This window comes from Colobus angolensis, unplaced genomic scaffold (genome assembly GCF_000951035.1).
Source record: "Colobus angolensis palliatus isolate OR3802 unplaced genomic scaffold, Cang.pa_1.0 Scaffold493, whole genome shotgun sequence".
NCBI lineage: Eukaryota > Metazoa > Chordata > Mammalia > Primates > Cercopithecidae > Colobus > Colobus angolensis.
Window position 1 is genome coordinate 1923725 of NW_012118410.1, and position 27967 is coordinate 1951691.

Sequence of the window (27967 nt, forward strand, 5' to 3'; positions counted from 1 at the left end):
TCCTCACTCTTCTTATTATCCAATCCTGTGACCTCCTGTTCATTGGTCTTCTCCTTCACTAAGGGGCAGACATCTCAGTTCAGCATCAAGGATTCTGAAGGAAAACCCGGAAATGTTATGCAGTCCTGTTTTATGTTAACATGTTCTACTTAAGCTTTTAAAGCTACACTGTCCAATATGGTAGCCACTGGCCATATGAGGTTCTTAAGTGCTTGAAAGTGGCTAAACTGAGATGTGCTATAGGAATAAAATCGAAACCATATTACAAAGATCAAGTACAAAACCCAAGAATATAAAATATCTCATTAAGAACTTTTATACTGATTACATGTTACAATAAAAATGCAATTATAACAATTACACTATGATAATATTTTGGGTATAATGGGCTAAATAAAATTTATTAATTAATTATTAATAAAACTAATTTCACCTATTCCTTTTTACTCTTTAAATCTGGCTACTAGAAAATTTAAAATACATATGTAGCTCACATTATATTTCTATTCGACAGTACTAGCTAAGAGATGTCTACTTTTTTTATATTAAGATAAATACTTTTCAACAGGGCAGTCAGCTAGGCTGACAGTATAATTTTGACAGAGGCAAACACGTTAGCCCCTCCAACAGGCAGTTCTCTCACCCTCAGGATAAGGTCACTCACTAAAATCAGAATCATTTTTACAATTCTTGACATCAACCTCCAGAATCCAGAAAATCAAGCTGAACATATCATGTTCAGAGTAAATACATCCTCTGATGCTAACCTGGAACAGAAGAAAAAGAAGAACTTAAATTTATTGACTGAGTTGGCTCCCTGTTAATGAGGATTCAGTGATGAATAGGACATATCCCTTGCCCTCAAGGAGACTACAATCTACTAAAAATGAGACAAACGAGTAAATAGCCAATTATAGTACAGTGCCAAAAATGTCATGAGAGGTACCTCCACAATGCACTGAAAAAACAAAAAAGAAGCACAGTAACTCACACTAGGAAAATCAAGGCAAGGTAGTCTGAAACAAGGCCCAGTGAGTTTGAAAGGAGTGAAAAGTTGTGAGCTGGCCTGAATTGGATGGCATTATTTTATTTTATTTTATTTTATTTTATTTTGAGACAGAGTCTCGCTTTGTCTCCCAGGCTAGAGTGCAGTGGCACGATCTCGGCTTACTGCAACCTCTGCCTCCTGGGTTCGAGCAATTCTCCTGCCTCAGCCTCCTGAGTAGCTGGGACTACAGACATGCACCACTACGCCTGGCTAATTTTTCATATTTTCAGTAGAGACAGGGTTTCACTGTGTTAGCCAGGATGGACTCAATCTCATGACCTCATGATCTGCCTGCCTGGGCCTCCCAAAGTGCTGAGATTACAGGTGTGAGCCACGACACCCGGCCATGGATGAGATTATTATAGACAGAAGTAGAAGCATGTATACATAGCTGGAGAGGAGAAAATAATGCTAGAGGAGCTTCAAGTAACACAGTATGGTTTCAGTACAGAATCCAAGAATGTAATGAAAGATAAAGAAAGGCAGATAGGTAGAAGCCAGGACAGAAAACTCATTACTGATCAAGCGAATTTAGACTTCCTCTTGAAGGAAATGCAGAGTTATTGAATAGTAAGAACAAGAAATAATTTAATCAGATATGTTTAAAAAAATAATACTGACATGTGGAAAGGAGTTGAGTAGAGAGGCACATGACTTGAGGCAGGGTGACCTTTAATCTGTTGCAGTGCTCCAGTGGAAATATGGACTAAGGCAATATGAACTAGCATAATGAGAGTAAAAATGAAAGTTCATGGTCAGAACTTGGTCATCAAGTAGACGTCGGACTGGGAAGAATCAAGAATAGGGAGTAGCACAACGAAATTTACTCTGTGCCTCCTACGTGCCCAGAACTCTACTCCTTCCTTAGATAAACCCCCCAAAATAAACTATTAGCAACTTTCCAAGATAGAATCAAGCAAAAATAAAAATCTTAAGAGAGTTACTTCTAAAGAGAGTAACTTTAGACAGTTTTCCATATTCCACAAAATTTACCACCACAGAAGAAGTTAGGTTAACATTATCTATTGATAATACTAATTAATGTTAATTATCTATTGTTAACAGATAATATTAATTGTTATCAATATTAAATATCTATTGACATTTTCACATTCTAGCTTTAATAATTTAAAACACAATTTTTCAATGTGTCCTTTTAGAATCCAGGATAACACAGTATATTTGTGGTTCCCAATACAGTAAATGCAAATCCTCCATATCATTCCAAGGATTTTTCAATCCTGAGTAAATCATCATACCTTTTTCTCTGGCCACATGAAAATTTGTTTAATCGAAAACATCCATCAATTTAATAATCTAAGATTTTTTAAAAAGATGCCAGCTTTATAAAGACTTTAAATTGATATAATAATTATAGTAACTTATGAAAAGAAAATATTTAGATGAAGTCAAGTCATACCTGTGAAATTACATCAAAGTCAGTTGCACTGTATGGATTACTATTGGCATTGGCTGAGGTATAGAAAATGAATCACCATAGTATCTATCATATAACTTAGTGAGTAAATATGAAACATTAAGAAATATACAAGAAAAGCATACAAAAAGAGTAAATAAGCTCATTTCACTTATCAAGATCTGTTTAGAAAAGATAGGTATAATTTAGACAAATTTTATTTTAAGAGTGGACATGATGCCAAAGCATCGGAATATTGCACCCAAAGATGAAAGTTTCAAAGTCTATATCAGTGGTATTTACCTGCCAACAAAACCCAGTTATGAACCCTTACATTAACACAAATATTTATTAAACACTTACTGTCTGCAAGGTAATCTGGTAGGTGCTGAGGATTCAAAGATACAGGTATCTAACTCAGTGATTCTCAACCAGAGGCGATTTTATCCCTTAGAGGATGTTTGGCAGTGTTTGGGGACATTTGTGATGGTCACGACTGTGGTGGGGGGCTGCTACTGGCATTTAGTGGGTAGAGACTAGGGATGCTCCTAAACATCCTACAATGCACAGGAGAGCCCATCATAACAAATTATCTGATGTGAAATGTCAACAACACTGAGGCTGAAAAACCCTGACCATGAGCTCTTTTCTTTTTTGCTTTTCTGAGCTTCAGTTCTGAAAACTGCCAAAAAAAAAAAAAAAAAAATTCTACCTTGCTTACGAGCAAATGTGTATACAGTATATAATACACTTAAAGAAGGTGTTTATATTCCCATTATACTTCTTAAATTGTGACTCAAAAAGAGAAATGAGTTTCCCAAAGACATGAAGCTAGTGTTGGGTCAAAGATTTTAACCTGTCTGCAGAGTCTGATTCATTCTTTTTTTTTTTTTTTTTGCAAGCTCCGCCTCCCAGGTTTACGCCATTCTCCTGCCTCCGCCTCCCAAGTAGCTGGGACTACAGGCGCCCGCCTCGTCGCCCGGCTAGTTTTTTGTATTCTTTAGTAGAGACGGGGTTTCACCGTATTAGCCAGGGTGGTCTCGATCTCCTGACCTTGTGATCCGCCCGTCTCGGCCTCCCAAAGTGCTAGGATTACAGGCTTGAGCCACCGCGCCCGGCCGAGTCTGATTCATTCTACAGAAATTTGAGAAATATGCCCTTGGCTAGGAAATACTCACCCCATATTGCAGAATATATGAACACTCTGATAAAATTTATCTTTATGATTTTCCCCATTAAATTTCAGTGTCGTTGACAAGGGTCTGATTCTGTATCTTTTTTCTTTTTCTTTCTTTCTTTTTTATTTTCTTTTCGAGATGGAGTCTCCCTCTATTACCCAGGCTGGAGTGCAGTGGCCCAATCTCAGCTCACTGCAACCTCCACCTCCTGGGTTCAAGCAATTCTCCTGCCTCAGTCTCCCGAGTAGCTGGGACTACAGGTGCACACCACCATGCCTGGCTTGTTTTATTGTATTTTTAGTAGAGACACGGTTTCACCATAATGGCTAGGCTGCTCTCGAACTCCAGAGCTCATGATCTGCCTTCCTTGGTCTCCCAAAGTGCTAGGATTACAGGTATAAGCCACTGCACCCAGTCTCTGTATGCTTTTTCTATTTGAAAGGGAAAAAAGAGCTCTACATGACGTGAATCCTAAGGAAACTTCTTTGACCTTTACTTTTGCAACTCACCTTTACTTCATGAACTCACAACTAGCTATTATATTTACAGTACCCACAGGAAAGGAGGGAAATAATTGAGGCACCCAAATCTCTTTATTATCATTTGGGAAAATTAGAAAGCTTTACACTGTCTGACCCATCCAGAAAAGTGATTCCCATCAGCACAACACAACTGGTGAATTGTCTTCCTTGTCCATTCATTCTATTTGAACCCACTGGACAATTACGTTTAAATCTGTCTTCGTGGCTCTATTCTTTTCCTTCTGGACAAGAGAAATATCATTTTAAAAACTGAGTATTGTCATAAAATAGAGAACCATATTATATAGCTAGAGAAGACTTCATTAAAATAACAATTACTCAAAAGGCTGAGTAATTCAGATGTCTCCAAATTTTAAGGTAATTCAACAATCTTTGGGAACATGAAGAATGCCTAAAATCACTCATTTCTGAAATATTTATTTTTTAAAAAACACATCTTCAGTCCTAACTTCTTTGAAATCATGTCTTAAGACACTTCAGGCATTTTAATCAATGCTGAAAATTTTCTCAAAACATTATTTAGGATATAATTTCCAGTTAGGAGTTTTGTTTCTTGTACTTAAGATATGGTTGTTAACACCTGTATTTATGGATGCTTATTTTCTATTTATTTTCATGACACTATTGGTATGTTAAAGGTACGAAATGGATTTCCAGGAAGGAAGTCCCAGTTTATAACATTGTGGCTACAGGAAATGAGGGTTTGATTTACATGAGCTTGGTTTTTTAGCCATCCAGGAATCAATTAGTTCATAAGTTGGAGATCATCTGCTCAAGTGGTTCTCAAACATCTGTTGCTGTATTGGTTTCACTGGAGTTACTTGAGATGGTTGGATGGTTTGGTTAATTTTTAAAAAATGAACTCTCAGGAACTCATAGTCAACATGCGGGTGTTATGGCATAAGATCATAATTAGGCCGGGTCCAGCGGCTCACACCTGTAATCCCAGCACTTTGGAAGGCTGAGACAGGCCGATCACTTGGGGTTGGGAGTTTGAGACCAGACTGGCCAACATAGCAAAACCCCGTCTCTGCTAAAAGATATAAAAATTAGCCAGGTGTGGTGGTGTGCACCTGTAAGCCCAGCTATTCAGGAGGCTGAGGCAAGAGAATCGCTTGAACCCAGGGGGTGGAGGTCACTGTGACCTGAGATAGAACCACTGTACTCCAGCCTGGGAGACAGAGTAAGACTCCATCCCAAAAAACAAACAAATAAACAGACAAAGAACATAATTAGTAATTAAATACTATTATTGTGTGGTATTTAAAAATACTTATTTAAATTTATTTAAAGCCCTAATGAGGAGTTCAGAAATTTAACAGAGCTTAAAGGAAATGGAATTCAAACCTAATTTTGCCATTGTCCCAAGGTGACCTAAACAACACACAAATGCTGAAGTCTGAGCATGGTGCTGCCCTGCTAGTGGATGGAAGTTTTGGAAAGATTCTTCATTTCCTGGCAAGCATCATTTTATGTTAACGTTATTATGAGTAAGATTTCTTGAGGTCTTAGATTCATTTTGAAAATGCTATCTACTATTTTTGTACTTCAAAATGACACATGATAGTGACCCTTGAAATACTCAAAGAATATTTTACTTGTAGATCTCAAAACTGCATAATGAATATTACTCAGAGTCATAAGCATTGACAGAGTCGCCTACAATATTCCTATTCCTTAATGCCTAACACCTTACTGACAAGATTAATTGAAAAACACGCCTTAGGGGAAAAAGTAACAGTTGGGTAAGGAGGGTGGGGAGGACCTGGGATAGCGGGAAGGAGGGCCTATGATACAGATTATACTATCTTCATTGTTAAACACTGAATATAATCTCCCATCTTTCCTTACCAGCAGATTCACCTTCAACCTTCTTGCTTTTACCTAATTTAAATCGTTGCTTTATTCACACCTAAAACAAATACTGTCATAGGTTCATGTCCAATGCAGCATTTTGTGTACAGACTACAAGTTTTGCTTTAGAAGTTATGGGAGGCAGAAGGAACACAGCTTGAGTTTTTAGTTTTCAGGTTGAGCTTGCAGCAGGGGAGACAGAACAAACTTTGGACTTTGAAACCAATCCAACTTGTAAATCATCAAGAAAAAATGAAATTGAAAATTAAAAATTAAATCTATCCAGGCCTAGTCTAGGTAAAAGCTGTAAAGTTCTTAAAATGGGGATTTGGGTTCAGTTCGCACACCTCCTGTCCCTGATATATCCTGCTTATGCTCCTGCAAAGCATGTCTGACCCTTGGTACCATTTTATGTTTGGTTGATCTGATATCACTCCTTTCAGCATAGCTGATGACCCCGGTAGCACCAATTTTCCAAGACCACATTTTTTCTTCCCACTCTTTTTTTAGTACTACATGCTTTTTAACAGTGGTTTTGGACATTGTAATTCATTCCAGAATAGTGGAGATTTTGATCCTAATTATTTTCAATCTGTCAGAATAAGGGAAAGCAGTCTCAAGACAGGTTGGTAGTAGGAATTGGCAATAAGGAGTCATCTTTGGGAATCCCCAATCATAATGGGTGGCCACCTACTTTGTTTCTAGAGCGCTGGCAAAGGTAGGTGGAATACGGAATAAATTTCTCTAGTCATTTTGTTAATGATGTATTCAGAAGAACACAGTGTTGGTACTGAATGATCCTTATTGTTGATATACAAGCCCTATGTCACTAAGTAATGACACATCTCTTGCCTTCAGTTGTATATTTTTATTTGATAGACAACATTATTTAGTAATGAGACAATAGCCTAGACAGAGGAATCAAGAGTTTTAGGTCCTCTTGTTCTTTTACAGCTAAATTGTGGCAAATTACCAAATTTCTGAGTCTCAGATTGCTCTCCTGTAAAATGGAAATTTTAAAAGCCTATTACTAGTCTAGGAACCAAATGGAAAAATAAATATAAAAGGACTTTGTGAAATATAAAGTTCTTCACTGGTAAAGCATCATTTATCTTGTTTCTGTCCCTAAAGGGAGTTAAATTTGCCTTAACTCCTCTACTCCCTCTCAACTAGTCCTCCTCCTTAAGAACAACTTAGAATATTCATTTGTAAAATAGATGCCCCAGTTAGGGGTATGGCTACAATAAAGCCACTGTCCCCAGAAGAAAATGAATCTACAGCTAAAGTTAGTGAGACCACACAAGGAAGAAAGTGGTCTGATTGATCTCATATTATAGTTTCAAGAAGGAGCAGATGAACTCCATGAATACTGAGTTATTCGCTGTCAAGATGCATGATGTCCAATCAGTTCATTCTGATTTGCGGAATGTCATTAGATCACTAGCATCTAATAGGTGGATGAACTCAGTGTACTCAGGGGTGAACAGGTGTCTCATAGCTGGGAGCTGCCAGAGGGCCAAGATGCAATCATGAATGATGTTTTCTGAAATTAGCTCTGATGATTCTAATATTGAAAAACATGTTCCATAGAGAAATTTTTCAAAGAATATGCAGAGCATTTGGTAAATATGGGATTGAACACTGGAAAATTTAAAAGAATTTTGTTTCATTATAATCACTGAATGGCAGTGTACAGAATTCCATCTCTACAGTTGAAATTGCATCTCCGTACAACAGACAACTGGATCTGAAGCTTAATATCTTGAATGGACATTACCATGATTACATATATAAATTACCACAATCAAGGTGAACAAAGGTGAAATGATGCTGTGGTTATTTTTAAATATTTCTGCCTAGCATTAGTTGGATAGACTCAGCCAAACTTTGGGCCTAATTCTCTGCTCTGATGATGAGAAGTGACATAAAAGTAACAAGGATAACCTTACACAGCACAATATATGTTTAAATAGCAAGTTGCAAATTACACTTCCAGAAGCAAGGTTATATCATCTTGTATTTGATAAAATGATTGGTTTGCAAAGGAAGGAGGATCCTACTTGCCCATTGTTCCAGCATTAGCACTACTTTTTCCAGCTTGCCTCATAAATCCTGGAATAAGGTAACTGATTTCCATCTATAGGCATACCTTGGAGATATCACAAGTTTTGTTCCAGGTTACAACAATAAAGCAAATATTGCAAAAAAGCAAGTCGCAGGATATTTTTTGGTTTCCCAGTGCATATAAAGGTGACACTGACACTACAAAGTAGTGTATTAAGTGTGCAATAGCATTATGTCTAAAAAAAGTATATACCTGAAGAAATATTTTATTGCTAAAAAATGCTAATATTCATCTAAGCCTGAGTCTTAATCTTCTTCCTGGTGAAAAGTCTTGCCTCAATGTTGATGGCTGCTGACTGATCAGGACGGTGATTGCTGAAGGTTGGGATGGCTGTGGCAATTTATTAAAATAACACGACAAGGTTGGTTGCAGCAATTGACTCTTTATTTCACAAAACATTCCTCCATGATATGCAATCTCTTTGAAGGCATTTTACCCACAGTAGAACTTCTTTCAAAACTCAAGTCAATCCCCTCAAACTCTGGACTGCTTTGTCCACTAAGTTTATGAAATATTTTTAAAATTTTGCTGTCATTTCAACAATGTTCACAGTATTTTCCCTCTCAGGAAACCAGTTTCTTGGCTTATCTATAAGAAGCAATTCTTCATCCATTCAAGTTTTACTGTGAGATTGCAGCAGTTCAATCATACCTTCAGACCCCACTTCCAATTCTAGCTCTCTTGCTGTTTCCACCACATCTGCAGTTACTTCCTCCATTGAAGTCTCAATCCCCTCTAAGCTGAGACTTTGAGTCTCTGGGTGTTGGAATCAACTTATTCCAAACTACTGTTGATGATATTTTAACCTCTCCCATGAATCTCAAATGTTGTTAATGACATCCAGAATAGTGGATCTTTTCCAGAAGTTTTCAATTTACTTTGTCTAGATCCATCAGAGGAATTACTATCTATGTCATCTATAGCCTTATGAAATTTACTTCTTAAATAATAAGATGTCAAAGTTAAAATTACTCTCAATCCATGGGCTGCAGAATGGGTTTTGTATTAACAGGCATGAAAACAACATTAATCTCCTTGTACATCTCCATCAGAGCTCTTGGGTGACCAGATGCATTATAAATGAGTGGTAATATTTTGAAATACAGCTTTTTTTTTTCTGAGCAGTAGGTCTCAACAGTGGGCTTAAAATATTCTGTACATCTATGTTGTAAGCAGACGTGCTGTTATCCACACTTCGTTCTTCCATGTATAGAGTACAGGCAGAATAAATCCAGTATAACTCTTCAGGGCCCTAGGAATTTCAGAATGATAAATGAGTATGGGCCTCAAATTCAAGTCACTAGCTGCATTAGCCCCTAAAAAGAGAGTCAACCTGTCCTGTGAAGTTTTGAAGCTATGAAAGGCCTAGATGGCTTTTTCTTTCTGTAGAAAGCTGTTTTATCTACATGGAAAATCTGTTGTTTTGTGTGTCCACATGCTTCAATTATTTTAGCTACATCTTCTGAAAACCTTGCCACAGCTTCTACAACAGGACTTGCTCCTTCACCTTGTATTTTGATGCTATGGAGATGGCTTCTTTTCTTAAACCTCATGAACCAACCTCTGCTCGCTTCACATTTTTCTGCTACAGCTTCATCACCTCTCTCAGCCTTCACAGAACTGAAAAGAGTTAGGGCCTTGCTCTGGATTAGGCTTTGGCTTAAGGGAATGTTGAGACTGGTTTCATCTTTTATTCAGGCCACTAAAACTTGTTCCGTATCAGCATGAGGCTGTTTCATTTTCTTATCATTTGTGTTTTCATTGGAGTAGCACTTTTAATTCCCTTCTAGAACTTTTCTTTTGCATTCACAACTTAGCTAACTTTGGCACAGGAGGCCTTTTTTCAGCTTATGTCAGCTTTCGACATGGCTTCCTCACTCATTTCCGTCTAGTTTTCGATTTAAAGTGAGAGATGTGCCACCCTTCCTTTCACTTGAACACTTAAAGAGTCCATTGTAGGGTCATTAATTGGCCTAATTTCAATATTGTTCTGTCTCAAAGAATTGGGAGGCCTGAAGAGAGGAAGAGAGACAGGGGCTATTGGTGAAGCTGTCAGAACACACACAACATTTATTAAGTTTAGCATCTTCTATGAGCAGAGTTTGTGGTGCTCCCAAAAAACTACAATAGTAACATCAAAGATAACTAATCGTAGATCACCACAACAGATGAACAGCAAGTGAACACATGCTGCTTGAAAAATGATGCTGGCAGACTTGCTTGAGTCAGGGTTGCCAAAAAACTTCAATTTATAGAAAAACACATTATCTGCAAAGCACAATAAAGGGAAGCAAAATAAAAGGATGTGGGGGTTTGCTTATGCAAACAGCTTCGTATCTGTGATAAAGGAATATACTAAGTAAAATATGGACTACCCGGGACTGTCTCCACAACTACAACCGATGTTCACTTGGGCAAGAACTTAGTTCAAGTGCTTCTGTGGTCACACAACCCAAAAGGCCTCCACAGCAGAAATGCTGCTATCAGGTACTCAGTAACTAATCATTGAGTCCCCAGTGTTTCCTGAGAGTTATTTCACAGGCTCCTGACTCTGAAGCCTCTCAAAGTTATTCCAACGTTAAGCTCATTTCTATGAGAAAGAGGTGAGAGGAAAAAAGATCAATAGTGGAATGCCAGCTTCAGCGCAATACATGTACTTAATAGTTTCTCTCATCTTATACGACATATTCACATTTCCCTTTAATGTCTGTTTCTGAGGGAGAGAAGCTTTATTCGTACCTACTTAGTGGCTGCTTTATAACAGCAAAATAGACGCTTTTGCAGAATTCTTTTCTGCTTTTTTTTTTTTTTTTTTTTGGTGAGACAGAGTCTCACTCTATCGCCAAGTGGGGAGACCTCGGCTTACTCAATCTCTGTCTCGTGGGTTCAAGCGATTCTCCTCTCCTGCTTCAGCCTCCCGAGCAGCTGGGACTACAGGCGCCCACCACAAGGCCCGGCTAATTTTTCTATTTTTAGTAGAGACGGGGTTTCGCTATCTTGGCCAGGCTATTCTCGATTTCCTGACCTCAGGAAATCCGCCCGCCTCGGCTTCCCAAAGTGGTGGGATTCCTGACCTGAGCCACTGCGCCCGCCCCTGCCTTTTATTAAAGCTACAAATCACACACACTCTTCGCTTCACAGGGGAGCCCCGCCCCCTACTTCAGGCATCCAGCCATCCTGTATTCTCTAATGGCGTGGGGCAGAGCTATCGCGAGACTCCACTGTCTCCTCAGCGAGTCTTTAACAGTGTGGACTTGCGCAGAAGACACTCTTGAAGCCAGTTCAGGAGAAAGGGGGCGGGGTGCTCTGACGAGCGCGTTCGCCTTGACCCCCACGCTACAGCGCGCGCCCGGCAGCTAGGCGCTGTGGTTTCTGGGTCTCCGAGGGAACCTCTACACTATCCCGCAAAAAGGGCTTGTGCCCACCTCAAGCCGATGTTCGGTGGGTGGCGAATACGTGCCCGTGATCTGCGGGGTCTGTAGAGGAGCGCAGGCCTGGTGCAAAGAGACTCAAGAGGCTCGGAGAACCAGCTTGGGTAGGCGCTTGGGTGATAGAGGGTCAGGGGTCAGAGGTCGGGAGGGAGGAAGGGAGGTGGTCTCTGGCCTCCCCTACCAGGGAGGGAGGACGCTGGTTGTCCTGGAGCCCGGGAAGCTCTAGGGCTGAGAGGGAGCCTCTGCGCGAGTCTTCCCCACCCCTTCCCGATACCGGATTAGCGAACCCCGGACCACCATGTCCCTCAGGGGATAAAGTGGGGTCGTGGGAAAGGAGGGTATGCTTCTCCTCATGCATTGGGGCCTGCGGTGTTTGTCTCGAGCGTCCACCACCCTAGGATCCGGGAGTCCGTCCTCACGCTCCTCGGCCTCGCGGTCGCTTGTTTGCTCGGCCTGCTGGGAGCGATCCGGCGCTGACAGCCCCGCTCAGACTCCGGGAGCCGCTTGTGGGTCTTTCGGAAGATAACTGAGTGGGTATCACCGTGCGCCGCAGATCTGCCCCCAAAGGCTGGAACTGGGCGGCCGCCTCCCTTCTTTGTGCGCGGCATTGTGTTAGTAAAAGGGGAGGCAGAGGCTTCTCAGTCCGACTCAAAGTTCTCCGTTACCTCTGGAGCCAGATTAATTACATTCGAATTCAGAACCACTCTTCCACATTGTACAGTTTGGTAGTTGCTAGGTTTATGAACGAAGATAGGGTGTTGTTTGATGATTGATGGTCACTGTATAATAAATACAGTATTATTAAATACTGACCAGGAAGCTTTACACTTTTTCCAAGTAGTTGGACATTATCACGAGGTAGAAATCCTAGATGTTTGATGCCTTCCAACTTGTACTTAAGGAACTTGGGGCTTTTTCTGAACAAAATAAGATAATTTTAAAGTTATTACTGTTATTTTAAATTATTCCAGTGGGCATTAGTAGGAATGATGAAACTCTTGAATAGAAATGATCCATGACATCTCTGCTGTCACCAAAAAGACTATTTAGTTTATGATTAGTAAACATGCTGGAGACAGAGCAGTCCTGAGCAGTATTGTGATAATTATGTCCGTGCTCGCAAACCTGCACTTTCTAGAGCTTTGAAGGACCAGTTAACTAGTAAGCTGGCAATTGAGAATACAATACTTTTGAGAGATGCTATTGTATATCCTCTTTGTCCACCCGAAAGGAGCTGGACTTACAGAATTATTAAAGCTTTTATTATTAAGAGTTTAGGCTAGTAAGATTTAGGGGAAACAATTTGGTGGTGAAAAAGCTTCTTATGAGGGCATTTTTCAAGTTTATGTAACTAACATATTTTAGCATTTAGTAGATGAAAATACTCTCACCTTGCTGGAATTATTTCTGCAGAAAAGGAAAAGATTATGTTAACCCTGGGTCATTAAGAGCTTCCTAGTACTTAGTAACGAGTGGGCTTCGTTTCCATAAGACAACATTTTGGACAGGAATATGGCAAGTGTATAATCCTTTTTGCCCTTAATAGCCTAAACCCAGATCTACCATGGATTTGTTGTAATTCAGGATTTGTATGTATCTTATAAACATGAAATAATATTTTTGGGGGAAAAATGTGAATTTAAGTTGTGTTATTCATTTGTTGGATTGTCTTAGTAATTTAACATTTTATGTTTATTTTTCTAGCATTCCATCCTTGTTTTCTGTTGAAGGTAAAGTTCAGTCAGTTTCCCTGCCTTGTTCTAGTATTTCATTTTTCTCAGAATTACTAAAGAATAGTTTCATATTACCTATAGTCTTCTAGAATGTGGATAAGAGAGACTTCTCCAAAAAGAAATATGAGTAAAGTACTGTTAGGTCCTCAAAAGGAGAGAATATATCCACAGAATTAGAGATCTTTGTTTCACCCTTTTTGTATGTGTTTACTTCCTAGTACTGACCTGGGATAAGAGAGACTTCTCCAAAAAGAAATATGAGTAAAGTACTGTTAGGTCCTCAAAAGGAGAGAATATATCCACAGAATTAGAGATCTTTGTTTCACCCTTTTTGTATGTGTTTACTTCCTAGTACTGACCTGGGGGAGTACAGCACTGAATGGGATACTACTCCTGCCCATCTTTCAAAGTGAACATTGTAGCAGTTGGGATCGAGGAGAGAGAGGACCTTAACTCAGCTTCTCTGGTCATGGAAGCCTTTCCAGGGAAGATTGGGATGGAGACAGGCATAAAAGCAATTCAAGCAAAAGGCTTTTACATTTAAATACAAGACAGTAAAAGTGTGGTCCATATAGAAAACTTCACATAATTACATTTTACCCAAACACTGCTAATTAAGGAGGAGGAAGTAGTTGTGACTGATAAGGTATGAAGAAAACTAGAAAAATATGGGATGTGGTTAGGTACAGAATTTCACCAGTACTTGAGTTACTAGTTGCCATATTGCATTTTAGTCATAAGTATTTTTGACCAAATACTATTTTCTTTGGTGCGAGAAGTTAACCCTGAATAGAGATTTCTTTAAGTAAAGACTCAGTCAAAACCAGGAGCTTTTTGTTTGGTTGGTTGATTTTTTTGATCATGAATGTTTACTCAGCTAAGAACTGGACGAAGGCAGAGCATTGCTAGAAATTCTGGTATTGACTTTTCTGCAGTGTATCATTATCACTGATAAGTGCCTTGAAGCACTAATATTGGAAGAATCAGGTTGAAAGAAAACATCTGAAGGGATGTGCAAATTATAATGGTGTACATAATTTAAAAGATACTGGATAAGTTTTACCAGAGAACAGAATAAATAGTTGAAGTAATGTTTTCTGGTTTGGTAATGTGTCTGTTACAAAATTATTGTAGGAAACATGCCACATGTTACTTCTCACATTCCATTGGCTAGGACTGGCACAGGACCATACTAAGCTGGACAGCCATTTCTCAACTACTCTATACTTTGAATGGAAATAAGTGGATTTTAGTAGGCAGCTGGTTATCCATAACAAGGTTTTTTGTAGGGATTCTAAAAAATAAAAGGAGTAGTGCCTGGGTGTTTGCCCGAGACATTCTGACTTAGTTGGCTAGGCATCAGGATTTTTTAAAATTTCCCTGGTGATTCTAATGTGCAGTCAAATTTGAGAAGTACTGATCTGTGGTCCCCCATCCTGTGACATTAAAGTTTGGTTATTGTGAAATGTAATTTAGAGCAGGGGTCCCCAACCCCCAGGCTACAGACCGGTGCCAGTCCGTGGCGTGTTAGAACCGGGCTGCACTGCAGGTGCTGGGCTGCGGGCAAGCGAGCATTACCACCTGAGCTCTGCCTCCTGTCAGATCAACAGAGTCAGTAGATTATCATAAGAGCGTGGACCCTATCGTGAACTGCATATGTGCAGGATCTAGGTTGTACACTTCTTATTAAAATCTAATGCCTGATGATCTAAGGTGGAACAGTTTCATCCCTAAACCACCCCCTCCCCACCCCACCCCTCTCCTCCGGTCCATGGAAAAATTGTCTTCCATGAAACCTGTTTATGGTACCAAAAAGGTTGGGAACTGCTGGTTTAGAGTATTCTCAGGATGACGATAAATAGCAACTACCATTTATGGAATACAGGCCAAATTTCTGGTACTGTGCTCTTGTACTTAAACTATTTCTAACCACAATCCTGCTATCATCCCCATTTTAGAGATGAGAAAATTGGCACAGAAGACTGGATAACTATTCCAGTGCCACACAGTTAGTAAATGCCAAAGCTGGAATTAGAATGAATGTAAGACTTCAAAGCATCGCGTTCTCACCTTTAAGCCACATTGCTTTGCTAATGTGAGACTCTGCTAGAGAGTTGCTTTTGGAGTTTTCAGAGTTAATGATTCCACAAGAACCATGTTATTAATATTATTATGGTAAGTGTGATACATTTTGTAAACTGGCCCAATTCCCTTTCTACACTCCCTCTACCCCTTCACCCCCTATATCCATGCTTTTTGCCATGTGTAGTTTCACCCAGTAAAGAAGTGTAGTATATTTTTCCACTACTTAACATTGGGTCCATGGATATGTCTTGCTTTGGTCTGTGGCACCTTAGTGGTTTTTAAACACTTTGAAAACTACTTGTGTGATTGGATTTGCACTAATACACCTCAACCATTGCCATAAAGAACATTCCTGAGTTACTTTGCTGATCCAAGGAGAGGGGATAAGAACTATATTAAGTAGAGCCAAACTGCTTTTCCAGAAACCTAGCCTAGATTAACCTCCTTCAGCTAATGTGCAGATCTATGAGAATAAATGATTGCTGTATCAAGGTATTGAGCTTTGGGGTAGTGTGTTATACATCATTTTGTGGCAGTAGTTAACTGATAAGCTGGTATAGCCTAACATTTTAAAGTTCCTGCAGTGATCTGACCCACTTTCAGTATTCCATCTTATGCTTTGAAGAAAACTGGACAAACATAAACTCTTAGGAAATTAAGAGCTTACTATATTATTCCTCCAAGATAAGAGGGGATGAGATGCTTTAAAAGTAGTTAACCATAGCCAAGGATTAAGTGAAGCACTGGCTAAGAGAATAGAATTCTTATGATTGACTTATGCACTGTCTGATATATAGACTTTTTGCAATTATGTGAATGCTGTATATTTGTGCTGTTCAGTACAGTAGCCACTAGTCACATAGGGCTATTGAGCACTTGAAGTGGGGCTAGTGAGACTGAAGAGCTGAGTTTATAACATTTAATTTTATTTACAGTCACACATCACTTAATGATGGGGCTGTGTTTTGAGGAATGCATCATAGACAAGTTTATTATGTGAACATCTTAGAGTATACTTACACAAACCTAGGTGGTACCGCCGGCCTACTACACACCTAGGCTCTATGGTACAGCCTACTGCTCTTAGGCTACAAACCTGTACAGTATATTCTGTACTGGATACTGTAGGCAGTTGTCATACAGTAGTATTTGTATATTTAAACATATTTAAATATGGGAAATGTACAGTAAAGATATGGTATAAAAGATAAAAAATAGTACAGCTTTGTGGGGTGCTTAGCATGAATGCAGCTTACAACACTGAAGGTTGCTCTGGGTTAGTCAGGGAGTGAATGTGAAGGCCTGGGACAATACTGTACAATTCTGTAGACTTTGTAAACACTGCACGCTTGTGCTACACAAAATTTAGTAAAAAATAAAGTAATGCAGTCAGGCGCAGTGGCTCACGCCTGTAATCCCAGCACTTTGGGAGGCCGAGGCGGGCGAATCATGAGGTCAGGAGATCGAGACCATCCTGGCTAACACAGTGAAACCCCGTCTCTACTAAAAAAAAAAAAAATACAAAAAAAAAAATTAGCTGGGCATAGTGGCGGGCGCCTGTAGTCCCAGCTATTCGGGAGGCTGAGGCAGGAGAATGGCATGAACCCAGGAGGTGGAGCTTGCAGTGAGTGGAGATCGAGCCACTGCACTCCAGCCTGGGCAACAGAGCGAGACTCCATCTCAAAAAAATAAAAAATAAAAAAAAAAGTAATGCATTATGGTGTTACAATGGCTCTGATGTCACTAGTCCATAGAAATTTTTCAGCTCCTTTATGGAACCACTCTAATATTTGGTCCATCATTGACCAAAATGTCATTATGTAATTCATAACTGTATTGAAAGTTAAATAGTCATATGCAGTCAATAACTACCTTATTGGATTTGCTTTGGCCAATAGTAGACAGAAACTACTTACTTGGAGCTGCCAAGGAAACCACCTTCCTTTGAATCACAGGGCCACCTTGTTCCTAAATAAAGATTCAATCATCAGGGAAGGAGAATAGACCTTAGGCAGGTAAATAATGTCACTTTAGTTTCTTTATGGTTATTGGTCTATTCATATTTTCTTTCTTGGGCCAGTTTTGTTCATTTGTATTTTGTTAGCAAAATTTTATCGTTTGTCATTTTATCCAGATTTTTCAGGTTTATTGAATAAAGTTAAATTTAATATTAAAATTTCTAAATCTTGTGCATCTACTTTTTGTTTCTGCTCTTTAAATCAATTTTAAGATATAGTTTATATATAAGAAAATTCAATTTAAAGTATATAATTTGATGAGTTTTGACAGATGTATACTCTGCAATCATGTGTTGAACATTTATGTTCCAAAGCCTGCCTTCCTGTTCCTTTGTTGTCAGTCACCTCTTTCTACTTCCTTGCCCCTGATAACCACTAATCTGCTTTCTGCACTTAGGTTTTTGCCATTTCTAGAATTTCATGTAAATGGAAGCATATAATATATAATCTTTCATATCTAGCTTCCTTCAATTTAGCATAATACTCTAACAGTTCATTCATGTTATTTTACAGAAGTCTCTTTTTATCACAGAATAGTATTCTGTTGTATGAATATGCCACAACATGTCCATTCACCAGTTGTTGGACATTTGGGTTTTCTTCCAGTTTGGGGCTTTTAGTAGTAAAGCTGTTAACGTTCAAGTTTAAATTTTTGTGGATTTATGTTTTGATTTCTCTTGGATAAATACCTAACAGAGGGATTGCTAGGCTGCATATTAAGTTATATTCAATTTTATTAGAAACTGATACACTTTTCCAAAATGACTGTGCTGTGTTCGAATGTTGGAGAGTTCAGTTCTCTTTGAGCCATACTCGCAGTGTTTTAAATTTTTGACTATTCTAATGTATGAATAGTGGCATCTCATTGTGATTTCTGAGTTGAAATTTGCATTGCTTTAATGACTGATGCTGGTGAAAATATTTTCATGTGCTTATTTTACACTTATGGGTCATCTTTGGTGAAATGTCTGTTCAAAATTTTTGACTGTTTTTTAAATGTTTATCTTACTATTGATTTGTGAGAGTTCTTTACATAGTCTGCAAACATATCCTTCATCAGATACTTGATTTGCTAATATTTTCTCCCATCTATGACTTGCTTTCATATTTTGATGACAGTATCTTTTGAAGAACCAAAATATTTATTTTTGATGAAACTTAATTTATCATTTTCTTACATAGTCTGTGGTTTTTGTTTCCTGCTTAAAAATTTTTGTGCCTTTTTTTAGGCGAATCCAATGTCATTTAGGTTTTCTCCTTTGTTTTCTTTGAGAAGTTTTAGTTTTAGCTTTTATTTTTGTTACCTATTTTTAGCGAACTCTTATATTTTATGAGGTAAAGTTTCATTTTGTTGCATATTGGTATCCATTTACTAAAAGGATACCTTTCCTACTGACTGCCTCTGAACTTCTTTCAGAAATCAATTGACCATACATGTGTGGGTCTACTGCAGGACATTTTATTGTGTTCCATTGATCTGTATGTTTGTCTTTACACCACTGCTACGCCATTTTTATTTCTTTTGACATACGTCTTGGAATCAGTGTAAATCATTCAACTTTATTTTTATTTTCTAAAATTATATTGACTTTCCTGTATTGTAGGCATTTTAATATAAATTTTAACATCAGGTTGTCAGTTTCTACTAAAGAAACCTGTTGGAATTTTGAATGGGATTGCTTTTCTATAAGTTAATACTAAGAAATTGACATCTGAACATTTTGAGTCTTCTAGTCCATGGACATAGTACATTGTATAGATCTATAATTATATACTATTATACTATTTTCTAAATTTTTATGTATACTTGAAAATTTTCAGAATAAAAATATAGTTATCTTTTGGAGAAATTTAAAAATCAAAAAAGTTTACTATATTTATGCACATATTTTTAATTTTTGCTTTTTATTTCCTTGTGTGTGGATCCAGATTTCAATCTGATGTTGTATTTCTTCTACCCAAGCGCTTCTAACATTACTTAGATTTTAGGTATACAAGTGATAAGTCCTTTTGCTTTTGTCGATCTTTTTTTCACCTTCATTTTTGAAAGATATTTTGCTGGGTTTAGAGCTGTAGGGTGGGAGCAGTGGCTAAACCAGAAAAATAGGGCAAATCTGGAGAGAAGTCCTCACTTTTCGGTAATTTAATCATGGCATACCTTATTGTGATTGTTCTTTATGTTTGCCCTGATTGGGTTTCATTGAGCTTCTTGGTTTTCTGAGTTGATGGTTTTTATAGAATTCGGAAAATTTTCATGTATGATTTTTTTTCAAGAAGTTTTTTGTATCCTTTCTTTTCTGTTGACATTCCAGTTTTATGCATGTTTGACTCCTTAACATTGTCCAGTAGGTTTCTGATGTTCTATTTATTGTTTTTTCAGTCTTTGTTTACCTCGGCTTCATTTTTGACAGTTTCTGTTGTTACTGTTGTTTCCATTGTTTAAGCTTATTCTCCTCCTTTTTTTCTTTGCCATTTCTAATGTGCTGGTAATCTCATACAATGTGTTTTTCATTTCAGATGTTGCATTTCCATCTACATAAATTCTGTAGGAGTCATTTGTATGTCTATAATTTTTTTGTCATATTCATGTTTTCCTCTACCTTCTTGAACATATTGAGAATGTTTACAGTAGCTGTTTGAATGTTTGTTTCTGCTAATTATATCATCTGTGTCATTTCTGGGGCTTTTTGATTTTTTTCTGGTCATGGGTCTTATTTTTCTCTTTTATTTTCATTTTTATTTTATTTTATTTATTTATTTTTTTAACGTGCCTGATAATTTTAGATTTGATGCCAGACATTTGTGTTAGATTTTGTTTCACACTTCTAAAGTATTGTTGGGCTTTGTTCTCAGGGGCAGTTAAATTACTTGGGATTAATTGAGAGATTTACCTTCCTATTATATTGCTCATTAAATTATTTCTACAATTTATTTTATTTTATACAACAAATTGCCTTTACTAAATTTATCTATTAAAGACTAATAAAACCATTAGAATTTATTTGATGTATGAGATTATGGTCAATATGTTCATTCCTTAGTCATATTGACCTGGTAAGAAATTACTCATTGCTTTATATTTCACTGAAGATTTCGTATTATGTTTATGGGCTATGAATTTATGCTGAATTTCTCATCTGGTAACCCTTAAGTACTAAATCATCTCTCGGTATACCTCCTGTTGTTTCATTTGTCCTCTAGAGTTCACAGTTACCAGCCAAGAAAACTTGAAAATGAGCAGCCGGAGGAAACGTGCTCCTCCAGTGAGGGTAGACGAGGAAAAGAGGCAGCAGCTTCATTGGAATATGCATGAGGACAGAAGGAATGAACCTATCACCATAAGTGATGATGATGAGCAGCCCTGCCCAGGTTCCCATACCTCTTCTGCTCATTGCATCATTCTAAGTGATAGTCTAAAGGAAGAAGTGGCTCACAGAGACAAGAAGAAGTGTTCAAAAGTAGTGAGCTTCTCAAAACCAATTGAAAAAGAAGAGACTGTTGGTATTTTTTCCCCTTTGTCTGTAAAGTTGAATATTGTGATTTCTCCCTATCACTTTGATAATTCCTGGAAAGCATTTCTAGGAGAATTAACTCTTCAGCTTCTTCCTGAGCAGAGTTTAACTGAAAATTTTTCCGAAAGGAGTATTACATTGATGAGTTCAGAGTCAAGCAATCAGTTCCTGATTTATATTCATTCAAAAGATGAAGATATAGAGAAACAGAAGAAAGAACCAATGAGTATTTGTGACAAGGGTATTCTAGTGGAGTCATCCTTCAGTGGTGAAATGTTAGAAGATTTGGGTTGGCTGCAAAAGAAGAGAAGAATAAAACTTTATCACAAACCAGAAGGAAATCACATTATCAAGGTACTCAATTTTTTGTGGTGTCTTTTGAGGCTCTTCTACAGTGGCAGTCCACTTTTAAATGAACTTGTGAGAGAAGTTTGAAAAGCCAGCAAAGCCGGCCTTTCATTGTTAAGTTTCAAAGTACACTTTAAGCTTTTAATAACTATTAAAAGTGTTACAACTAATCATTTTCAGGCTACACTTTTTCAAGATCTTCCATCTCTACTTTCAGTGACTTGTTTTGGTCCTCATCATCTGTTCCTCTTACTGCGGCAGTCATTTAACCATTTCTCTGTTTGCTATTTTGTGTTTTCAAATGCTTCGATTTTGTCTCTGGAATTGTATGATGTGAATGCAAATGAAATTCTGTTCATTACTGCCTACAGAATTAAGTATAATCTTTCTAATCTGGCACAGAAGTTCCTCCCTTGACAGGCCCTTGAGCCTTACTTACCCTTTATTACTCTGCTTTTTATTTTGTCCCAGAAACTCCAAATTGATTTATTTCCTCCATATACTACACTGACTGTCTGCATCTTTGCTTTTGCTCTTATAGTTCCCTCTGCTTCAGTTGTTCCCTTTCCCTGATAATTTCTGGTTATTTTTTAATATTTAGTGTAGCATTAATTCACCCAGGGAGATCGTTTCTGAGGAGATCGTTTCTGAGGGAGATTGTTTCACATAATACTATGTGCCCTCTCCTCAGAATCTCTGGTAGATTTTTTTTTTTTTTTTTCGGCCTTGGCGACTTGTCATGTACTTAACATTTTATATCATTCCCCTTTGGTAAACTATGAAGCCTTTCATCTTTACAGCCTAGTAAAGTACCTGGTGCCTAAATTTTCAGTAGATGAATGAATAAATTTGTAATTTATTTCAGTCTCTGCCATTCACTGGCCAAATAACTTCATGTGAATCATTTAAATGCTCTAATTTCAGTTTCTTTATGAAATGTCAGTAATACCCATTCTTCTAACAGCATAAAATTGTGTTTAAAACGGGGTCAGATAATGTAAGAAAGTATACTTTGCAAACTGTGAAGCAAATTAATATGCTTTTATGTTAAACTTGAAGATTTAAAACGTTAATTTCATGTTGTTTAACCGAAAACTGTTTCATATATTTCTTGCATCAATAACCTTAGTTATAGTTTTAGAATTGTCAGAAGGGAAGGAGAAAATTTAGAATTATTAGATTGCAATTAATTTTTCCCTGTACAGTGAAACTATGTAACCAGACATTCCCTCTCTTTCCTGATTTTACCAAAATTGTGGCTCAGTGATAACAAGTATGTAACAATTTATGACTCACATATCTGTGTTCTCTCTATGTTCCCTGCAAACCAAGTCTTAATCTATTCTGTTTTTCCTGATCCTGAATTTTACAAATATTTAAACATTTATTGCTGCTGTAGTAAGACATCTCCAAGCAAGCCAAGACAGAATACAAACAGTAATGAAATACACTTTGTCATTCATTTCTGTGTAAGGCTGGTGGATTCCTGTTCTTTAGTGAAAGAATATGAGATTCTCAGTGATTAGGGACTCAGGTACAACATAGTCAACATGAAGTAAAGGGAACTAACATTTATTGAGTGTCTACCATTAGAAACTTTTATAGTTATATTATTTAAGCTAGACGTCTCTCCATTTTGTAAATGAGAACACTTGGGTCAAAATAAATAGGTTATTTTTTCTCCAATTCATTTAGCTTCTAAGTATCAATGCCAGGATTCAAAATCAAGTCTTTCAACTGTAAAACTTCATACTACATTGCTTCACTAGGGTCAAAATATTAACATTAATCAAGGTCTGTTTTTTTACACGTTTTAGTGTTCGATTCAGCAATAAGGATGCCCAAACCTAACAGTGTAGAAGATTCCTAGCGTGTATATCATAATCTTCTGGGGAAATCTGTATTTTTAACAAACTTGACTGATTAATTCATTAGTTTTGGGAATCATTTTATTAGTAGATAGAACTAGGTGTTCTTATCACATTCTCCCAGGTTTGATTTCAGTTAGGGAAATATTTTTTGCCAGCAACTCGAATTGTACATTGTAGGCACTCACATTTGTAATTTGTTAGTGAAAATGAAACACGTGGGGGAAATTTGGTAGGAATGTATTTATTATTTGTGGTACAAATGCTATGAATACCTTTAAAAATAGTGATGCTAATTTTTTCTTTCTTATGTCCTCATAAAGAATGGTGTATTTCAAATGAAACTATTATTTTGATTAATTATTTGTAGGTTGGAATTTATCTTTTGGAAGCTGGCCTAGCAAAACTAGACTTCTTGAGTGATGCAAATTCAAGAATGAAAAAGTTCAATCAGCTTATGAAGAAAGTAATGGAAAAGTTACACAATTATATTATACCAGGTAATATTTACAGTAAACTTAAAAATTGCTATTACTTAGGAGTTGTGAGTTTTTTTCTCTAAGCGCTGGACATAACAATCAGAAAAACAGCTAATAATGTCATAATAAAAATTAAATGATTATATGGCAAATTATATTTATTTGAAATGCACCCACTAATATAATTTGTTTCTTTGGTTAACTCTGTGTTTACTTTATTGTAAATATTAAAGGATTATTTGCAGAGTCAATATGCAAGTCAAAAGGCAGAGTCTAAAGGGATCTGAGCTGGTTGGGATTTTTGCATTATTCCTGTGCTTTTATTTTGTCATGGCCAGAAATTCTTGGCTGGCGTTTATTCCACCTCTCCTTTGCAGTCTGACAAATAATTTCAAAAGCTTGGTTCCCATAAAGACCAGATAACTTTGCTCTGTTTCTTGGCAAGACGTTGCATCTTTGGTCAGGACTGCAGATTCAGAGTTGTCTGCCATTGGTCACCATGGGAGAGTGTGGATGGCTTGGTGCAGCTCATCAACACTACTGGAAAAACAGCCCAAATTCTCCAAGTTCTGCTCATGGTGGGTCAGCATTATTTCAGGTGCAAATTATAGAACATTGTCATACTGGAGTATTTGAAAATCAGTTTCTAACTTTGATTGTTATTTCTCTAGTACATTTTTTGCAATGCTTTATAATATCAGTAATAGTAAATCATTTTGCAAGTTAGATACTTTAAATGAGGAAACCTCTGGTTTTGGGATTAGAAGGAATGAATTTAAGTACATCTAGAGTTTTTAAAGTTATGGCCTTTTAAAAATATTACAATTTGTACATTTTAAAGCCTGGTATCTAAGGAAAACTTCAAATTTAGCTATTAATCTTAGATTATATAATTAGTAAAAGTATAAAAGAACCAAGCATAAAGCTATACATTAATTGTGAAGTTTTGGAAATTTTACATGCCATATTTTTTATTGGCAAAAAATAAGTCATGAATTTTTTGGTGTGATCTTTTAGTTTTAGAAGTTATGAGGTGTGTCCTGTAAAAGTATATAGGCCTCTTTCAAAGCAATTCAGAAATAAATGATAGACTTTTTCACCTTGAAAGAGTTACGTTTTTAATAAAGAACCATTAACTGAAAGGAGTTTGTAAATATGTTCAAGGTTTTTATTACTTTTTTCATGTTATAATAAGCATAAATCTTCTTCCACAGAACAGTTGTGGCCACCAAATGAAATTAGTATTTGTACTATTTTACAAATTTGCATTAATAACTTAATAATCACTTGTCTTCCAATTGGCTGCTACAGCTACCAAATGCCTATCCTTTTTTAGCATAAGAAATAAAATCAGAACCCGTTTCTTATTGGGCATAGAACAGTTATGTCTCCATATGGATTTTGTATGTTAAAATTGTAAAAGTAAAATAAGTTGTTCCTGTATAAACTTCAAACAGTATTCACACTGAGTTCCTCAAATGTTTGTAAAATATCCGCAATGGACAATACACGTGTCAGCTTCTCTGAGGGGCTACAAAAATGAAAAACTTTGCCTTTGTCTCACTGGGGAGGGGACCAATGGACATAAATGATTGCAGTTGGTACTGCAGTTGATTACAATGTAATATTACTATATCCAGAATATAAAAGTATTGCACAACAGAGGAGAACATAATTCCAGCCAGGGAAAGCAAAAGAAAATGCCATGGAAAAAGTAGCAGTTAAACTTTCTTGAAGAATGGATGAGTAGATTTTTGATTAATGAAGAATTAAAGATAGGGCCTTTCAGTGACAAAACACACTGAGCAAGACCCCAGAGTTGGGCAAGTTCATCGTATGCTCTTAGAATAAGAATTGCTTATAGTTAGAAAAGTCACGTCAGTTTTTGAGTACATTTGTTGTGTGATGTACAGATGTATTGGAAGAGGATGAAGATGATCCGGAGAATGAGCCAGAGGGACAAGACATTGACGAGCTGTATCACTTTGTGAAACAAACACATCAGCAAGAAACACGATCCATCCAAGTGGATGTCCAGCATCCTGCATTGATCCCTGTGTTGAGACCCTACCAAAGAGAGGCTGTCAATTGGATGCTACAACAAGAGTGTTTCAGAAGCAGTCCTGCTACTGGTAAGAATAAGATGTTTAAAGAAAAATTGATTAGAGAGATTACATCAGAGACAATTAGGGCAGGGGGAAATTAATCATTAAAATAAACATCCTGAAAATATAAGATAGAATGGGTGCTGTGAACAAAATTATTTTCTAAGAAATTCTTTAAAATTGAAACCTAGAAAAATGAATTTGTGGGTTTCTTCATTCAGAAAAGTTTGAACTGGTTTTTCCTGCCAAAAGGAAATCAAAGGCTGCCTCAATTGGAATTTTTGAAAACCAAGAAATATTTTTTACATTCCTTTCAAACAAAAAATTACTGTTCAGAATCTGGTCCAGTGGGAATCTTACTGATCATCTGTAAGAAACTCCTAATGTAATGGTGAATGTTAGTGACAGAAAGCAAATTTACAAAAGTAGGAGACTTATGTGTGACTAATTTTCCTAGATTTTGCATTTTTTTCTTTACAATAATGTCATCTGTTGAGTATTTTTATGAAAGTAGTAGTTTTACGGGAGGCTTTCATGCCACTTCTTTATTGCTGTCTTTTTTTCAATAACTTTGTGGGGGTAAAAGTGGTTTTTGGTTACATGGACGAATTGTGTAGTGGTGAAGTCTGGACTTTTAGTGTACCCATCACCTGAATAGTGTATATTGTACCACTATGTATTTTTTCATCCCTCACTTCCCTTCTGAGTCTCCAGTATCCATTGTACTACTATATATGCCCCCATGTACTTATAGCTTAGCTCACACTTATAAATAAGAACATGTAGTATTTGTTTTTCTGTTCCAGAGTTACTTCACTTGGGATAATGGCCTCCATTTTCATCCAAGTTGCTGCAAAAAACATTACTTCATTCTTTTTTATGGCTGTATAGTATTCCATGGTTTCCACGGTGTGTATGCACACCTGCTCCCCACCACACACATTTTCTTTATCCACTCATTGATTGATGGACACTTAAGTTGGTTCCATATCTTTGCAATTGTGAATTTGTACTGCAATAAACATGTGAGCAGGGGTGTCTTTTTGATATAGTGACTTGTTTCCCTTTGGGGAACAAGTTCCAGTAGTGTTCACCTGGAGTGAATGATAGATCTACTTTTAATTCTTTGAGAAATCTCCATGCTGTTTTCCATAGAGATTGTACTAATTTGCATTCTCATCAGTAGTGTAAAAGCATTCCCTTTTTACTGCCTTCGTGCCAACATCTATAGATTTTTGAATTTTTAATGGCCATTTTATTCTAGAAGATAAAAATGTAAAATACCTATTAATCTCTAAAGAAGCCAACTAAAAATTACTTGCTGTTTCATTGGTGGGTAGAGACATGCTACTTATTTGGCATTTGGTTTAAATAAGTTAAAATATTAAGGGGAAGGATAGTGGAAGATTCTGGTAGAAACAAACTCAGCACTTCTGAGTTACGGTTTTAGATATTTTTTTTCCCAGTTAAGTAAGCCTTTCTTCTCACTCTCAGACCCATAGAAGAGGTCAGGTCTGATTCGGGTAAATGTGTTAGCCAGCTGGCGTATGTCTATTGAGTTATTCAAAGACTTTATATAATTTATTGCAAGATTTATTAAAAAAGACTCATTTATCAGGTAGGAACCGGTTATATGTATTAGTTTTCCTGTTAATTCTCTGTAATCAGCTACAGTTTGCTTTTCTGTCCCATTATTTGCTGATGTGGATTTGGGCCCAAAACAAAGAAAGCTAAAGAGTAATACCAGAAGAAAGGAAATTAAGGGACCTTTAGCTTTTTACTCACATGTTAAGTATGTGGCTTTTCCAAAATGAGATTTCACAAGAATATCGGTATCACTATGTCAGAGTATCCTCACAGTTAACCTATTCTTATTTTAATGTGATTATCTGACTGAAGGTAAAACAAAAATTTGTTATTATGATTATATTTTTCTTTAGAAAGTGCCCTGCACTTCTTATGGCGAGAGATTGTTACATCTGAGGGTCTGAAACTCTACTATAATCCATATACAGGCTGGTAAGGCAAAATTTTACTTATATGCTTGATTTAAAAAATAAATATAATGAAAAACTGTCTGAGATTGTTAGCATATCTGTAACTTTGGCTTTACCTCATGAAGGAGTCAAAGGTAAAGTCTTATTGGACATCTCTATGGATAGGATAGATTTAGAATTAATAGCACTTGTCATTTTTCAGTGAATGAATTTGGAATAATAGACAT

At 37.0% G+C, this 27967-nt stretch overlaps 1 protein-coding gene across 1 annotated transcript in view; it reads left to right on the forward strand.

The window, feature by feature from the left end:
• The first annotated feature begins 11758 nt into the window (after nucleotides 1-11758).
• SHPRH (SNF2 histone linker PHD RING helicase, E3 ubiquitin protein ligase) overlaps nucleotides 11759-27967 on the forward strand; it is an 81120-nt gene continuing 64911 nt past the window's right edge. Inside the window, exons 1-5 of the mRNA XM_011959444.1 lie at nucleotides 11759-12125; nucleotides 20633-21297; nucleotides 23530-23659; nucleotides 25552-25770; nucleotides 27684-27762. Coding sequence (XP_011814834.1) covers nucleotides 20665-21297; nucleotides 23530-23659; nucleotides 25552-25770; nucleotides 27684-27762 — 1061 coding nt within the window. The 5' untranslated portion in view covers nucleotides 11759-12125; nucleotides 20633-20664. The remainder of the gene's footprint in view (nucleotides 12126-20632; nucleotides 21298-23529; nucleotides 23660-25551; nucleotides 25771-27683; nucleotides 27763-27967) is intronic.